The sequence below is a fragment of the Stegostoma tigrinum genome, chromosome 6 (assembly GCF_030684315.1).
Source record: "Stegostoma tigrinum isolate sSteTig4 chromosome 6, sSteTig4.hap1, whole genome shotgun sequence".
NCBI classification, from domain to species: domain Eukaryota; kingdom Metazoa; phylum Chordata; class Chondrichthyes; order Orectolobiformes; family Stegostomatidae; genus Stegostoma; species Stegostoma tigrinum.
Window position 1 is genome coordinate 76,625,324 of NC_081359.1, and position 18,001 is coordinate 76,643,324.

The following is an 18,001-nucleotide window of genomic DNA, read 5'->3' on the forward strand; positions in this document are numbered from 1 at the left end:
AAGTAGAACTTCTGAACACAGACAACTCAATTAAATTGTGATAGGAAAGGGTTGAGAGGTAAACTGCAATCAAAGTCTGATTGGTCTTTAAGGAGATTTTCGGTTGTAGGCTATTTACATTGCAACAAAGAGGAAAATCAGGGGAATTATACCAGAGACCAAGGATGTATAAAGAAGAACATGAAGAACCAAAAACAGACAAAACCTAGGAATGCCTTTAAAAATTCAGGTCCAGCAGCATCCATGGAGCAGAAACAGAGTTAACATTTCAGGCCCAGTGACCCTTTCTCAGAACCAAAAAGGTGAATAGTGAGTTGATGAAGGAAAGCCAGCATGGATTTGTAAAAGGCAGATTTTGTTTGAGTATCCTGATTTATTTTTCAATAAAGCTACAGAGAATAAAATTCAGTGATAGTGACTGTATAGATTTTAAGGAAATATAATGACAAATACATCATAAAAGACTGCTAACAAAATTTGTGGGTCATGGAACTGTTGGGGCAGTATCAACTCAGATGAAAAAAAATTCAATCAAGTACAGGAACCAGCAAATCATGACAAATGGGCTATTTTTCAGACTAGATTGTAAATATTTGAGCTAACCAAAGGGTCAGTGCTAAGACCACCAAAAGGTATATAAATTAGCTGAATATTGGAATAAAGAATTAAAAGTTTCAATTCGGCCATGATACCAAAGTTCAAAGTGAGGCAAACAGTGATGAAATAACATCATAACATAAATTGGGTAACAGTGAGCAGAGAAATTTAACACAAGAGTGGGATGGTGAATTTTGATAGATGGAACAGCGAGATGCATTACTATCTTAAACAATGGTTCTAAAGTTCTAAAAGGTGTGTTCAGAGACATAGGGACCTGTAAATTCATGTGCTTAGATCTTAGAAGCTACCATGATGCATTGGGTGAATAATCAGCAAATGATTAACACAGTTGTTGGACACTAAAAACCGGTTGTTATGCTAAACCCTGGCAAAACTCTGATAAGGACTCAACTAGAGTACTGCTGCTGGATGTGAAGGCTCTTGAGACAGTGCAAAGGAAACTTCCTAGAATGGTTCCAGTCTGAAGGAATTTAGCTGTAAAGATCTGGTTGGAGAAGCTGGAGTTATTCTCCTTTCAGCAAAGGAGGGTGAGGGAGACAGCATACAACTATCCAAAATACTGATTGGTTTATGTAAAAGTAGGGAAAGAAACTGCTCTCACTAGCTGATTTTCAGGGATTAGGCAGAAAAACGTAAGATTTTGGGCAAGAATTACAGGGAGGATGAGAGGAACGTAATGATCCCAGTTGACGGAGACGTCAGATCACAAATGAAAGGTGGCTTATACAGTCAGAGTCATACAGCCTGGATAACAGGCCCTTCGGCTCACCATACGTATGCTGACCAAACACCAAACTATACTAATCCCATTTATCAGCACTTGGTCTGTAGCCTACTATGCACTGGTATTTCAAGTGCTCATCAAGGTATTTCTTAAAACGTTGCAAGTGAACCTGCCTCCACCACCTTCTCAGGCATTATTCAGTCCACTATTAGTTAGCAATATGATTCAAGCAACAATAAGTTTGAAATGCTCTGCCCAAGACGGTGGTAGAAATAGACTCAAGTTGAAACATTCGAGTTATGAACTGAAAAAAGACAACGTGCACAACTATGGGAAGAAGGCAAGATAGACTTCAAAGTAAATTGGACAGCAACAGAATGCAATTCAAGAACTATGTTCAAAAATAATAATGAACGTGACTTTATACTAACACATATGCACTGGAACATTTATTAGGTGCAATATGTTGGTGGAGCAAATGGCTTCTTTCCTATCGTTTTCCAGAGTAGGCTGGTTTGACAGGTCTCTCAATTACAGAATCACAATGGTTATAAAATAAATAGCCATACCTCTTATTTCTCTGCTGACTCTCCAAAGGAGCATTTTACTTAATTCCACCACTTCTCCTTCACACCATAGCTCCGCACATTTTCCTTTCCAGATAAACATACAATCCCCTGGGAATGCCTCATTTAAATCTGCCTTCATACATTCAAACAGTGTATGTCATATCCTAACCATTCACTGTATTAACAAGCTAGTCCACATGCCTAATTACTTTTAGAACATAGAACAATACAGCGCAGAACAGGTCCTTCGGCCCTCGATGTTGCGCCGATCTGTGAACTAATCTAAGCCCCTCCCCCTACACTATCCCATCATTATTCATTTAGTGTCTCCATTTTCCAAGTGACAAGGGACTCTGCAACTCCTGTGCATGTTGCTTTTCCATCTTTAAAGCAACAAAATAGCAAAGCTACTTCATACTTCTCAAAAGTGAAAAACAGATATTGGAGATCTGAAATAAAATAAATCAAAGTACAGGAGAACATCACCATATCTACCAGTATCTGTGGAGAGAGAAAAAGTAGTGTTAATATTTCAAGTACGATATAGCTCTTCCGTGGAGGAAGAGATGGAACAGTGATAGGTTTTATACTGTAAAAAAGGTAGGGTGGGTGGCAGTATGTGCAACAGAAGGGAACAGAGGAAAATTTGGAACACTCAAGATTCTGTAAAATATTGGAAGCTCCAGGGTGAGCATGTGTATGTAGGGTGTTCCTTTGAAAGTTTTCAGGCTTAACATATAAATGTTTACAAAGAATATTTAGTGGTATCTGTTTAATTTAACTGTTGCACATTAAAAACTTCTGATGATGATGGGATACAGTAGGGGGATGGGCTTAGATTAGTTCACAGGCCGGCGCAACATCGAGGGCCGAAGGGCCTGTTCTGCGCTGTATTGTTCTATGTTCTATGTTCTAAATAAGAGATCACAGGTGTCACAGACAAAAAGCAAAGGGAGTGGTCATGGTTGTATGATTGGTTCAAAGTGAGTCTTACAAGCAAAGTATCAGGCAGCACAAGTAGGCTGGAAAGGCAGGCAGATGAAACAAATGGGGATAGAGCACATTGTTTGAAATTGTTGAATTGTCCCAAAAACTATGAAGTGCTTTAATTGTGCGCTTTCTCCAGTTGCGTAGGACTTCATAACATCACTGCAGCAGAATTACAACAAATGAAAGCATGACAGCAAGGTGGTGTGCTAAAATGCCAAGCAACTGGCAGGCTGAGATATGCTTGAAGACTCAGCAGATTTGTTTGCAAAGCAGTCACCAGTCTGTTAGGTCTCCCCCGAATAGAAAAGATCACATCATAAACAAAGTGTATGGACAAGTCTTGCACTTCCTTCAACTGTTAACTGCTTCGTAGGCATGAGCGCTTGGGGCATTGGGTGCAATAAAAGAATAAGTGTTACATCCCCTGCACTGGCACAGGAGGGAGATGAGGTGTTGAGGGTGACTGAGGACCAGGGTGTTGCTGTGGCTTTGTCCATTATGAAGGCAATATTACTGGAACAAATGCCCTCAAATCACATGCAATCCACTGCTTGTATTTCTGCTCCCCCACATTCCATTTCCACCTGGAGCCACTATAGGCTTCCTCCATTCTCCCTTTACCAGCCTTCATACACAAAGGATCACCCTCTATCATTTCTGCCACTTCCAAAATGATACCACCTTTAAACATCTTCCCTCCGCTTGCATCATCAGCACCTCCATAACATCATAGTGCAATCCACCATCACTGGCACACATCATCCCTTTCCCACACAATCATGGGAAACTTGTTCTTTATTTCTTTTTTCCTCTTTCGTCACCATCTAGGGTTACAAACTCTCCTTCCAAGTGAAGCAGCAGTTTGTATTTCTTTCAATCTTGTCTACTGTTTTTGTTGCTTACAATGCAGTCACCTCAATATTGGGAAAACCAAACACAGTGGGTGAGCACTTTGCAGAGCTTTTTGCCTCAGCCCACAAGGACAACACCAACCTTCAAGTTAATGGTTTTTAAACAACAACTCACTCCAATGCTCACATTTTTGTCTTAGGTCTTCTGAGGGGTTCCAGTGAGGTTCAAAACAACCTGAAGGAATGGCATGTCATTTCAATTTAAACATTTTACAGTCTTCTGGAGTCAACACAGAGTTTAACAAGGTCAGACTATGAATCCAATCTTTGTTTCTTTTACCTTCTTCAGTGTCTGTTTATTGTGGTTTTGATTTAGTCAAAAAAATTAACCAAAATTCTGTAATTAACATCTATTCAGTATCTCTCACTCCTACACAATCATGGCCACTCATTGCCTTTGACTCCTTGACATTCATAATCTCCAATTTTCCTCACCCTCAAATCGCACCATTTTTTTTCAATAACATAAAACCCATAACTCTGAGGTCACTTCATTTTCAAAGAAGTCATATTGGGCTCGAAACGTTTATACTCGCTAACTGCACAGATGGCAGAGATTTTCCAGCATTTTCTGCAAGCTTTTCAATCCTGGAGGAGCACAACAAACAACTCCACAACATATTCCCATCTTCTGTGATGATTAATAGTGACTACGTTGACTACTAAAAACCTGGAGAGGATAGTAGACTACACAGAATGCGTCCCCATTGTATCCCTACATCATTTGAAGTAAAGCCTCCTAGCACTGAATACGCACTTGATAGCGGCTTCACTTGATATTATAAACAGTCTCCTTAAACTACCTCCATGTTTCTTAATTGCCTCCTAACGAATGTCCAGATACAGCCAATAACTCTTCGTAGCTAGCACTATTACACCACTTTATTCAGCTACAGCAGATTTGACAGGACCCCGAATAAACAATTTTTGAGGACAGAGGAGAAAACAAACATCGCTGTAAAAACTACATCAATCACCCACCTTCGGGGTCCTGATGTGCTCCATTATAACTGCAGACGATAGATAAACAAACAAACACAGATGAAAATTGATATTTCCGCAGTTCCCTCCTCCCCACGACCCAACCCACACACCGCGCCTGCTCAAAATCGCGTGCGAACACCTACGTACGCAAACACCACGCCTACGCAAAACGGCTTGCGGGCGTGTATATACACAAGCACCGCGCCTGCTCAAAGTCGCACGCAGGGTCCGTACGTACGCAAGCACCGCGCGTGCGCAAAGTCACGTGTGGTCGCGTACATACACCAGTCCCGCGCCTGGGCTGTAACACGTGTACTTGCTCAGTTTTCCAGTTCATGTTGGGTCTATCTCCCCTATGCTTCCTTCGGGTGGGGATGTAAGTAGCTTGATGCTGTTTTAATACAACAAGCTATATGCAAGAACTCTCCCCTTCAGGGCAGTAGTCTGTCTATGGAACCTTCTCCGTTCGAGCTGGGTTCTGAGGACGGATGACCGGACCGAAACGTTTTCTCTGTTTTCTCTTCCACAGATGCTGCTAGACCTGCTGAGCTTTTCCAGCAACTTTGTTTTTGTTCTCCCATTCACAAGCATGCTCTATACCAGAAACCACCTTAGGGCAGCAAATTCTCTCTCAGTTCTGAAGAAGAACCACTGGGCATGAAACATTTACTCAGAGATAGCAAGAACTGCAGATGCTGGAGTCAGAGATAACACTGTTGAAGTTTAGTACCTGGTCCGAGTGTGTGGTTTTTCTGTGTACTTCCATTTGGAGTTCCCCATTTGTTTTGCGCTCTACTGTGACATTTCCGAAATCATGGCAGAGGCAGTGATGCAAAGACTAGAAAGGATGGCCCTTCTGCTGATCCAACCAAAAGTATGGATCAGACATGTGGACGACACCTTTGTCATCATTAAATGGACCAAACTAGAGGAGACACACAAACTTATAAACAACACTGTCAAGGAATAAAATTCACCAGAGAGGAAGAGAAGAACAAACAGCCTCCATTCCTGGATATTATGGTCGCATGCAAGACAAATGGTGAACTCCAAACGAAAGTACACAGAAAAACCACGCACACAGACCAGGTATTGAACTTCAATAGTAACCGTCCCGATGCACACAAACGAAGCTACATGTGAACACTATTTAAACGAGCAACAACACAGAACTATGCCAAGAGGAAGAAGAATACCTCTTCCAGGTTTTCAAGGATACTGGATATCTGAAAAACTGGATTAGAACATGCCTACACAAACAACATTGGAAAGATACTACACGCCCTGACACACTCAGCACACTACCCCACATCAGGAACACATCGGAACTAACCGCAAGACTCCTATGATTGCTGTGCTTCAGAGTGGCACACAAGCCCTCATCAACCGTATGACACTGCTCACCTGAACTAAACCCCCACTCTCCGCCATGGACAGGACCGATGTCATCTATAAGATCCCTTGCACAGACTGTGAGAAACACTACATGGGACAAACAGGAAGGAAACTAAGAACAAGGGTACGCGAACACCAACTGGCTACAAAAAGACACGACCAATACTCACTCATCTCAATCCACATGGATAAAGAAAGCCACCAATTTGACTGGGACAACACCAAAATCCTGGGACAAGCTAAGCAGTGACAGGCACGGAAATTTCTAGAAGCCTGGCAGTGCACAAAGAAAGCTATTAATAAACACATACAACTCGACCTCATATACACTCCACTATGAAAGAAAACCAAAAGTGAGGCAATTCAGCTCAATGGACTCCAGAGTTTAAAAACCAGGTGGGAAAACACACCAACACTTCATCAGAGGCTGCACTGAGAATGTTAGCCAGCATGGTAACAAAACGTCTGTGGAACAACAAACCAGCTCGGTGAGCCAACCAACCGCAACACCCATAATCGAAGCTACAAATTTACACCAAAACCTTAGAGAACATTAACTCTGCTTTCTCTCCACTGATGCTGCCAGACCTACTGAGTTCTCCTGCACTTTGTTTCCACTCATAACGGTGAGTTGATTTTCTAAGGATAACCAAGCTAAAAGAAAGACAGAGAGAGAGATTCAACAGTAGGGAGTTAACAAAAAAAAGTTTTGATCGGAGAAGAATGTGCTGTGTTCAACCAGGTGATAACCATGAAATTTGGTGAGTCCAGTTGACTTGATAGTCATTTTGCAATGCATGGTGATGCCAACAGCTGGCGTTCAATTCCTGCATTGGGTGATGTTACCATGAAGGATTCTCCTCTCTTGCTTAAGATTTGGTGACCCTCAGATTGAACCACCACCAGTCATTTCTCTCTAATGAGACAATAGGGCTGTGGCTGTGACTATTATCTCTTACAACCATGGAATAGTTGCAAGAGATTTGAGGAGAAAAGTTGGGAGTAAGCAGAAGACCCAAAAATGTACGAATACTTAAAATACTCAGATCAAGTGGCTAATCTAATTTCTGCTGGGTATCTGAGTTGGGTTTATTAGATCTTGTCAACTGGATGTAGAAAAGTAATTAATTTGAAAGTACCTGTATTCAATGTACTTTAAAAATCTTTAATATAACTATTTGAGATAGAGTGTAGTTACTAGTATTCAAGTTCTTTGAATTGAGTAATAAAATTATTTGCATTTAAACCACTGAGCTTACGGCTTCACTCTTTGAGTAAATATCTGGGTTCTCAGATTCTGAAACATAAATTGTCATTACCAAAGTGGCCGAGATCTTAGATAATGGGAACTGCAGATGCTGGAGAATTCCAAGATAATAAAATGTGAGGCTGGATGAACACAGCAGGCCAAGCAGCATCTCAGGAGCACAAAAGCTGACGTTTCGAGCCTAGACCCTTCATCAGAGAGGGGGATGGGGAGAGGGAACTGGAATAAATAGGGAGAGAGGGGGAGGCGGACCGAAGATGGAGAGTAAAGAAGATAGGTGGAAAGAGTGTTGGTGGGGAGGTAGGGAGGGGATAGGTCAGTCCAGGGAAGACGGACAGGTCAAGGAGGTGGGATGAGGTTAGTAGGTAGCTGGGGGTGCGGCTTGGGGTGGGAGGAAGGGATGGGTGAGAGGAAGAACCGGTTAGGGAGGCAGAGACAGGTTGGACTGGTTTTGGGATGCAGTGGGTGGGGGGGAAGAGCTGGGCTGGTTGTGTGGTGCAGTGGGGGGAGGGGACGAACTGGGCTGGTTTAGGGATGCAGTAGGGGAATGGGAGATTTTGAAACTGGTGAAGTCCACATTGATACCATATGGCTGCAGGGTTCCCAGGCGGAATATGAGTTGCTGTTCCTGCAACCTTCGGGTGGCATCTTTGTGGCACTGCAGGAGGCCCATGATGGACATGCTTCAGGACATGGTCAAGCAGTTTCAAGGCCGAAGAGATTACAAGAGAGTTGCAATGGGAGAGAGATTCCCTGAGGTTGGTCCGGAGGGAGGAGGGTAAATGCTACACCTGTCCCCACACCTTCTCCCTCACCCCCATCCCAGGCCCCAAGATGACATTCCACATTAAGCAGAGGTTCACCTGCACATCTGCCAATGTGGTATACTGCATCCACTGTACCCGGTGCGGCTTCCTCTACATTGGGGAAACCAAGCGGAGGCTTGGGGACCGCTTTGCAGAACACCTCCGCTCAGTTCGCAACAAACAACTGCACCTCCCAGTCGCAAACCATTTCCACTCCCCCTCCCATTCTCTAGATGACATGTCCATCATGGGCCTCCTGCAGTGCCACAATGATGCCACCCGAAGGTTGCAGGAACAGCAACTCATATTCCGCCTGGGAACCCTGCAGCCATATGGTATCAATGTGGACTTCACCAGTTTCAAAATCTCCCCTTCCCCTACTGCATCCCAAAACCAGCCCAGTTCGTCCCCTCCCCCCACTGCACCACACAACCAGCCCAGCTCTTCCCCCCCACCCACTGCATCCCAAAACCAGTCCAACCTGTCTCTGCCTCCCTAACCGGTTCTTCCTCTCACCCATCCCTTCCTCCCACCCCAAGCTGCACCCCCAGCTACCTACTAACCTCATCCCACCTCCTTGACCTGTCCGTCTTCCCTGGACTGACCTATCCCCTCCCTACCTCCCCACCTACACTCTCTCCACCTATCTTCTTTACTCTCCATCTTCGGTCCGCCTCCCCCTCTCTCCCTATTTATTCCAGTTCCCTCTCCCCATCCCCCTCTCTGATGAAGGGTCTAGGCCCAAAACGTCAGCTTTTGTGCTCCTGAGATGCTGCTTGGCCTGCTGTGTTCATCCAGCCTCACATTTTATTATCTTGGCCGAGATCTTAGTTTGTTTGTATAATCCCATTTAGATTTGCAAGTAAATCCATTTAAGAAAACACCAGCAAGACATGAGTCTTAAACAAGATGAAGGTTTGTTTATTACAAAACATTGCTTCAAGTTCCTTAAGTAAAAGTAATAAAGTAACTTTATTGAAATAAAATTCAAGTCAGATTTTTATGATATTGTTGCAGGTCTGTACTTTGCAGGTAAATGTTGGTTATCTGAAGTGAGGGTTAAAATCAAAGAGTTATAATGTCTTCTGAAATAAAACAGTCAGAGTTTAACTTTGTAGGTTCACTCAAAAGTTGGACAAATTGGCTGAGCAGTTTAAGGAAGTGAGTAAAGGGCTTCTTTTTACTAGTTCTGGAACAACAACATTTGAAAACTATTGGGATTTCTTTTCAACAGAACAGGGATGGATTGCTGAACACCTTCCTCAATAACTTACAGTGAGTGAAAACCCAACTCTCACACGCAAGTCATTTTGTTCAATCGAGAACTGTGGCCTGCAGCTGTCTTCACAGGTTCTCCTGAGATCTCTGTGCACAATGACTGACTGCATCCCATCCAGACCCTTTGTTTTAATTTGAATCAATCTGTTTTGATACATTATGAGAGATCTCTGGAACAGGTAGGACTTGAACACTTGCCTTCTGCCTCAGGGATAGGAACACTGTCACTGCACCACAAGAGCTTCAGACATCCAGACTATCTGATCCAAATCAGCCGTATTCCAAACATTTGAATCGTGCTTCCATATTAGACATTGGGTTAGCTCATGTCTGAAGCATAGTCCCATTCATTTCTTTTAACCTTTTAACTTGAGACAATTAAGAAGTTAATTTGAAGAGCTTCCATTCTTCTAGGTTTGGTGAGATAGGATAGAGCTATTTAGATACCCAGGGAAGTTATTGTCAATGAGTTTCTATTTGTCCTGATGGAAAAATTAATTAAAAGTTAAACACTAGTGATGCTTTTTGAGAAAAGTCCAATCAGTTTCCTCCAGCTGGCTAATTGAAGTTGAACTCACGAGAAGTCGTGTTACCTTTTGGTATACATGTTTGAAAGCTCGTGTATCCATTTTTTAAAGTACAATAGTTTGTTACAATCTATATAACATGTTTCTGACAAAATAAATTAGCACTTCCTTGGAAACAAAAATAAATTGCTGGAAAGCCTAAGTAGGTCTGGCAGCATCTGTGGAGAGAAAGCAGACTTAACAACTCAAGTCCAGTGACCCTTTTTGCGAACTGTAGCACAATTGTTATATGTGCTAAAGATGGTATCAGGGGAGGAGTAAGTGATCAATGGTGGTGGAGCCCGAGAGAGAAAAAACACTAATGGGCTGACAGAGGAATGGGTAAAGGCAAGCCTGAGAGAATCAATAGCTGCTAATGGGGAACTTTAATGGCTGACAATGGGTAGCAGCCCACGTGATGATAATGCCTGATGTGCAGGGGTTGGGGTAAGGACATGAGAAAAGGGTTTTAACCCCTTCAATGATTGAACTTGATATTGAGACCTGAGGCTGCAAGAAATGTTGTTCTTTCCTGTTTTCACTGAACTTCATTAAACACTGCATTAAGCCCAAGACAGAAGTTAGCCAGGGAACATGGTGAGGTGTTGAAGTGGCAGGCAACAGGAAGCTCGGTGTCAGAACGTAGGTATTCTGCAAAGCAGTTGTCTAGTCTACATTTCATCTCCCCTGTGTACAGGAGATCATAACTGTGAGCAGAGAATACAGCAGTCTAGATTCAGTGAAGTGCAAGTAAATTACTGCTTAATTTGGCAAGTGTGTCTGGGGCCTTGGATTGTGAGGCAGGAGAAGTAAACAGACAGGTGTTACACCTTCTGTGATTGCATGGGAAGGTGCTGTGGGACTGACAGCAAAGGTCCTATGAGCTGAAGTGATATTAAGTACAAAGGAAGATTCTTATAATTGTTGGAGCCTTGGTCACCCCGCAGACATGTCCATAATCACAATTACATCACATCCTTGTACAACTGTTTGCACTTTTTATTTGTCTTAGTGCAAATGCTCTGTGTATTCAACTAAACACCTCTGACATTTAAAACAAAATTGTATGCTAGCCTATTTGTTGTTAGCCCTTGTTTCCCCTGTCTTCCACATTTCTATTTCTCATTTCCATCTTTGTTTCCCTCAGTCTTCCTTCCCCACTCAGGTTCCTGTCCTCTTGCCACTCGAGTTTAAAGACTTCCCTATGTACAAACAAATGTGAGCATATTGATGCCATTTCTGCAGTGGTGCAATTTATCCAGCTTGTACAGGTCTCTTCTTCTCCAGAATTGGTCCCAATGCTTCAAGAATCTAAATCCCTTTCTTCTACACCATCCTTCTGCCACACAATCATTCGGTCTATTTGTTTCATCTCCCCTTGGCCTTCTCAAGAAAAACACCCAACAGCTCCAATCTATCCTAACTGAACTTTCTTGTTGGAGGAACTATTTTCATAAGCCTCTTCTGCACGTGCTTCTTAAAGTGTGGTATTCAGAATCATAGACAATAGTCCAGCCGAGGTCTAACCAAGTGTCTTATATAAATTCAGCATATCTTAATCTATGGCCCTTTTATTAATCTTTTAAAATTTTATATGTTTTATTAACTGTTCCTGTCTGTTCTGTCACCTCTAATGACTTAAGCATTTTACACCACAGCCTCTCTGCTCGTACACAATCTTTGGAATAGTACCATTTGCTTTATAAGGTCTCTCCATGTTCTTTGGATCAGTTTTCCACATGAAGCAAGGACATTGGGGACATTTAAGAGACTGCTGGACATGCATATGGTCACAGAAATTTGAGGGTGCATACATGAGGATCAATGGTCGGCACAACATCGTGGGCTGAAGGGCCTGTTCTGTGCTGTACTGTTCTATGTTCTATATCCAGTCAAGCAGATTGATTGAGCTTCGTTCTATCTGACATGGCTGAAGAGTTCAGCTTACATTTTTGTGCTCAACAACCGACATAGAGATTGAACCCAAAACTCTGAAATCTAGAGATAAGAGTTACACCAATTGGCCTACGAGAGCCATGTTTTTTCCCACCACCTTAATTATATTTTCCCACATCATTCTGAAGAGAGTGTGTTTGAACGTACCCACGTCTCCGACCGTAAATGGTCCCCCAAATGCCCTGGTCCTCCCATACCTTCACTTTCAACGGGTCATCCTAAACATTGGCCTCATCCCCCTCACAATGCCCTATGACACTGATCTTCCCATCCTCTCACAACCAAAATCTTCCTCCATCAACGCATGTCCCCTCCGTCTAGACCCTTGCTGACTGAGTCTTCCTCCGTAATCCTCCAGTATCCCAACATGCCGCAGCTGGAAGGCCGGTAACTTCCTCTCCTGCTGACCCGAGCCGCAGTTAACCCGCGGAATCGATGATCAGTTTAAAAGGAGTGAGCGGAAGCTACTTTCACCTATCAATTTCTCCCGGTTTAACGGCAGTTTCGATCCGGTAGCTAGCTTGCTTTTAAAACAGTTTTTTTTGTTTATCGGATGGTGTTTCCTCTGTGTGTGGGAGGGAAGCTGGTTGTGACCACGAGAAAGCGGCGTCTTCCGCACCAGGGCACTACAGAACTAAGGCCACGGTTCAGCTCGTCCAGAAATACAGGATGACAACTGGATTTGGTTTCGGTACCACGGCCGGTAACACTGGCGGCTTCACTCTCGGAGTGTCCAGGTAAATACCTCATGGCGACGTGTCTGTGGCTTTTGTTCCGTTTCATTTAAGCTGAGAACTGATGGGTTGAGTTTATAAGCAAACTTGTGTCCGAGTTACAAAGTTACCTAAGTCATGCCTTCCACAAAATAAATAGCATGACTTGTTCCGATAAGTCAGTACACATTGTTTGTGATCAATTTTAAAATCATCTCAAGTTCTCCAGTTTACTGATGGTCTTAGTTTTTATCTCAAGTATTGTGCGTTTTGTGAATTATTGCACCAGACTTCTTATTGTGCATTAAATTGTGTTAAACTTTTCCCATAGTAATCGTTGGCGAACAAAACAAAGTCATTCGAGGCGTTGTGCCCATGCTTGTAAGAGCTTTGCTAGTCCGCTCCCCATATTTACTTGGATAGTTTTTTTTATCCCTTCAAATAATTTTCTGAGATTAATAAGGTGTAGAGCTGGATGAACACAGCAGGCCAAGCAGCATCAGAGGCTGAAGAAGGGTCAAGGCCTGCAACGTCAGCCTTCCTGCTCCTCTGATGCTGCTTGGCCTGCTGTACTCATCCAGCTCTACACCTTGTTATCTTAAATTCTCCAGCTTCTGCAGTTGCTACAATCTTAGAAACAATTTTCTGAATCTCTTTCGAAAGTCACTACTGATTCAACCTCTGCCATAGTCACAGGAAATGCATTCCCGGAACTAAATAATTCATTAAGAGTACCACTTGTATCCCCCTAGTCCTCACAGATCACCCCACCAACCTCCGGATACAATGCATCATCCTCTGACACTTCTGCCATCTACAATCTGACCCCACCACCAAAGACATTTTTCCAACTCCACCCTTGTCTGCCTTCCAGAGAGACCACTCTCTCCGCGACTCCCTTGTCTGCTCCACACTCTCCTCCAACCCCACCACACCCAGCACTTGCCCCTGCAACTGCAGGAACTGTTACACCTGCCCCCACACCACCTCCCTCACCCCCATCCCAGGCCCCAAGATGACTTTCCACATCAAGCAGATGTTCACCTGCACATCCGCCAATGTGGTATACTATATCCACTGTACCCAGTGTGGCTTCCTGTACAAGTGGAGGCTTGGGGACCGCTTTGCAGAACACCTACACTCGGTTTGCAATAAACAACTGCATCTCCCAATCGTGAACCATTTTCACTTCCCCTCCCATTTCTTAGACGACATGTCCATCCTGGGCCTCCTGCAGTGCCATAATGATGCCACTCGTAGGTTGCAGGATCAGCAACTCGTATTCTGCTTGGGAACCCTGCAGCTCAATGGTATCAATGTGGATTTCACCAGCTTCAAAATCCACCCCCCCATCCCAAAACCAGCTCAGCTCATACCCGCCTCCCTAACCTGTTCTTCCCCTCACCTATCCCCTCCTCTCACCTCAAGCCGCACCTCCATTTCCTACCTACTAACCTCATCCAAGCCCCTTGACCTGTCCGTCCTCCCCAGACTGACCTATCCCCTCCCTACCTCCGCGCACACATTCTCCTCTCCACCTATCTTCTCCTCTATCCATCTTCGGTCCGCCTCCCCCTCTCTTCCTATTTATTTCAGAATCCTCTCCCCATCCCCCTTTTCTGATGAAGGGTCTAGGCCCGAAACGTCAGCTTTTGTTCTCCTAAAAATTCTGTTTGGCCTGCTGTGTTCATCCAGCTCCACACTTTGTTATCGCTAGGTCTTTACCATTCGCCTCACTTCTATGACCCCTTCTTCTTGATCCCTCTGCCAATATAACTGTTTTTAATAATCAAATTTGTCCATGTCCCTTATGATAGAATCAATCACACAATGCAGAAACAAACCCATTGGTCCATCTTGTCTGTGCCAACCAGGCATCCCAATCTGACCTAGTCCCATTTTTACCAGAATTTAGCCCATACTCCTCTAAACCTTTCCTATTTTCACAGCAATCGAGTTGCTTTTTAAAAGTAGTAATTGTACCCGCCTCCACTACTTCATCCCACAGTTCGTTCCACGCACTCTCCACCTTCCACGTGAAAAAGTTACCCCTTGGGTCCTTTCTAAATCTTGCTCTTCTCACCTTTAAACATATGCTCTCTAGTTTTGGACTCCCCACCCTAGGAAAAAGACCTTGGCTATTCACCCTCCCAGCCCCTCTTAATTTTATAAACCTCTACAATGTCACTCCTTGGCCCCTGATTCTCAAAGGAAAGAAGCCCCAGCCTATTCAGCCTCTCCTTTTAAGGAAACCCTCCAGTCTTGGTAACGTTTATATAAATCGTTTTTGTACCCTCTCAAGTTTAACAACATCTTGGAATGGAGACTAGAATTATATGCAGTATTCTAATAGTAGCCTCACTAATGTCTCCCTTTTGTCAACAGTTCCCAGGTATTAAACAATTCTGATCAAAACTCTTGACAACCTTTACTTTTCTAAGGAAAACCTCAGTTTTGCTGTCCTGTCCGTATAACTGAAGTGTCAGACTTGTAGTCATTCCTGTAAATCTTTTCTACACTCTTGGTAATGTTTCCCATCTTTCTTGTATAGATTTGACATTCACATTTGTTCATGTGGAATGTCTGTATGTTTGTAAGGATTCTGTTGTATTCCATTTTGAAACAACTGAAGCACTATAATCTATCTTGGCCTTTATCTGACTTGGTTATTATCTCCTTTAAAGAATGTAGTAATTTTGTCAAGCCTGATGTTTCTCCACATGAAACCGTGCTGACTGACTTTGTTTCTAAATGTTCTACCAAACATGCTTTATAACTCTGTATTATATTTAAGCTGTAGGCTAATATTCCTTGTCAGATTCAAGCCAGGAATTAAATCTTATCCATTGTCAAGTATCTGCTATTCCTACTTTTGTCACCAGAGTCTTTCTCGTAAATTCAAATTTATGGCTTCTTTCTTTGCAATTCGAAGCTTTCTTTTACTTGCTCGATCTCTAACTTTTGTTTTTCTCTCTTTTTAGAATTTTAATTTAAGTTTCTGAACTTTCTTTCTCATTCTTCTCTTTTTAATACAACCTTTTTTATTTGTCTTTATTGCTTTATTTCTCATGTTGTTTCCTTTGTAACTGAAACCTGGCCAATTCAATCAGTTTGGGTTATCTTTTCCTTTCTCAATGTTCAAATGTTGACCAAATATTCCAACTTATTTAAAAAGAAAACCTTTAAAAGTTTCCAATTTTTCTGCCACAGCGTTTAAATCAATCTTCCTTAACCTTTGCAAGAAACTCCAAAGCAAGTCTTCTTTTTAAGGAAACTTTGATTGTAAAGTTAAAACGGCTACATTCAGTAATGTAAGACGCACATACTCTTTTGAATGACAACTGGATAACTGAAAGTTTTGAACAATTTGTGCAGTGAAGCATTTACCTTGTGACTTTGTGAAACTGTACTGTGCTTCAGTTATTGTTTGCTTAAATAAGATTGATAAACTGTGGAAGACCTCCTTGCTGTCGTGATATTGCTCAATCTAAGTAAATATACTGAAATATATTTTCATATACTGCAAGTTAAATTACCTACAGAACAGATCATGTGATCCCCTTCATTTCGGTTTAATGACTGTTACATTTTGGAATTAATACTCGTAATCTGACTTCATACAATAATCTAACAATGCTGACAGCAATGTAACTTTAACAGTAGATAACAAAGTGTAGAGCTGTAAAAACACAGCAGGCCAAGCAAAATCAGAGGAGCAGGAAAGCTGATGTTTCGGGCCTGGACCTGCTGTGTTCATCCAGCTCTCTACACCTTATCTCAGATTCTCCAGTACCTGCAGTTCCTCCTATCTCTGAAACAACTTTAACATGCCCAGCTCGGCATTTTGAGGTTACATAAACATGGCCGTGTGAGGTTCATCCAGTTTTGGATTATGGAGGCAGGTTGATTTTTTTTCTGTTTTTAAAAATGCTGAAATAAGACCACTGGATTAATATAAATAATGCATACAAATAGAAATTTTAAACACTGGAAGTATCATTAGCTGCTAATGCTTTTTGCCTAAATTTGTAATATCCTCAATCTTAAAATGAAGAGAAATATATAATTTCTTTATGATGAATCTTACTGGCCAATAATGAGCATGTGATCACTTTGAACTGATCTCTTCCTTTTAGGTAACTCTGTGGCCTGCAGTGATATCCTGTCAGATGTTAGTAATGTTTTAAAACTACATTGTTGGCCAGTATGCATCATTTTGCTTTTTTTTAAGCATTCATTGGCTCCAGATAAGAATTGAAATTGGTGTGTGTTTACTCTTGGTCAGTGCTGATGGGTATAATTTGTCTGTTGTGTTTTTATATGGTCATGATAATTGGCTTTTTCTTAGCTTTCCATATTTTGTTTACCTAAATTTTCTCCATATTGTATGTTTGGTCATCTCCCAGTCTAAGGTTCCTGTTAATCATATCCCAAGTTTATTGGTTCTATTCCTGTTGTCTTATTCAAACTGGTCTCCAATTTGCTCTTTCAAGCTGGCTGTTCAGCATAAACTTCTGGTCAGTGATAATCTCCAGGGTAGCAAAGTGATGGTTGATATGGGGAAGCGTATGGGCCTAGGAGAATTTTGAAAGTCAAAGAATGGTTGCTGGTTATTTGCTTTTAAGATGGACTGCCATTTGCGTGGGGCCAGCTGTAGTTTGGATATTGGCTAGGTACTGTCTATTGGCTGCTTCTTTTTTTTTTTGGAGCTGTGCATGGATCTGATTACCGTAAGATCTTCTAGCAACACCTCCATTCTTGACCTGGTTTTGAAGGGAATGGTGTTGGTAAAGCAATTGAAGATGATTGAACTGAGGATATTTTCTTGGAGGTCCTGTAGCATGACTTGCACTGAAATGATGAAAATTGAAGGTGTAGTGGACAGTGAAGAAGGTTATCTCAGAGTGCAATGGAATCTTGGTCAGATGGGCCAATGGACCGTGGAGTGACAGGTGGAGTTTAATTTAGATAAATGGGAGGTTATGCATTTTGGAAAGGCAAATTTAGGGCAGAACTTATACACTTAATGATAAGGTCCTGGAGTGCTACCAAACAAAGAGACCTTGGAGTGCAGGTTCATACTTCTTTGAAAATAGTCAGATAGGTAGGATAGTGAAGAAGGCATTTGGTACATTTGCCTTTATTGGTCAGCGCATTGAGTATAGGAGTTGCAAGGTCATATTGCATCAATACAGGAAGTTAAGCCACTTTTGGAATACTA

The 18,001-nt window shown here is 42.3% G+C and overlaps 2 protein-coding genes across 4 annotated transcripts in view; one reads left to right on the forward strand and one right to left on the reverse strand.

Moving 5' to 3' along the window:
* Nucleotides 1-4,921, reverse strand: part of mtmr6 (myotubularin related protein 6) — a 41,042-nt gene extending 36,121 nt beyond the window's left edge. The window contains exon 1 of the mRNA XM_048533242.2: nt 4,797-4,921. Coding sequence (XP_048389199.1) covers nt 4,797-4,820 — 24 coding nt within the window. The 5' untranslated portion in view covers nt 4,821-4,921. The remainder of the gene's footprint in view (nt 1-4,796) is intronic.
* A 7,311-nt stretch (nt 4,922-12,232) lies between these two features.
* The window catches only part of nup58 (nucleoporin 58), a 57,243-nt gene continuing 51,474 nt past the window's right edge, over nt 12,233-18,001 (forward strand). For 2 of the 3 annotated variants that reach the window (XM_048533198.2, XM_048533199.2), the window contains exon 1: nt 12,420-12,804. In XM_048533198.2, coding sequence (XP_048389155.1) covers nt 12,737-12,804 — 68 coding nt within the window. In that variant the 5' untranslated portion in view covers nt 12,420-12,736. Of the gene's footprint in view, nt 12,805-18,001 lie in introns of all 3 variants that reach the window. The other variant, XM_059646679.1, reaches the window with a different exon arrangement.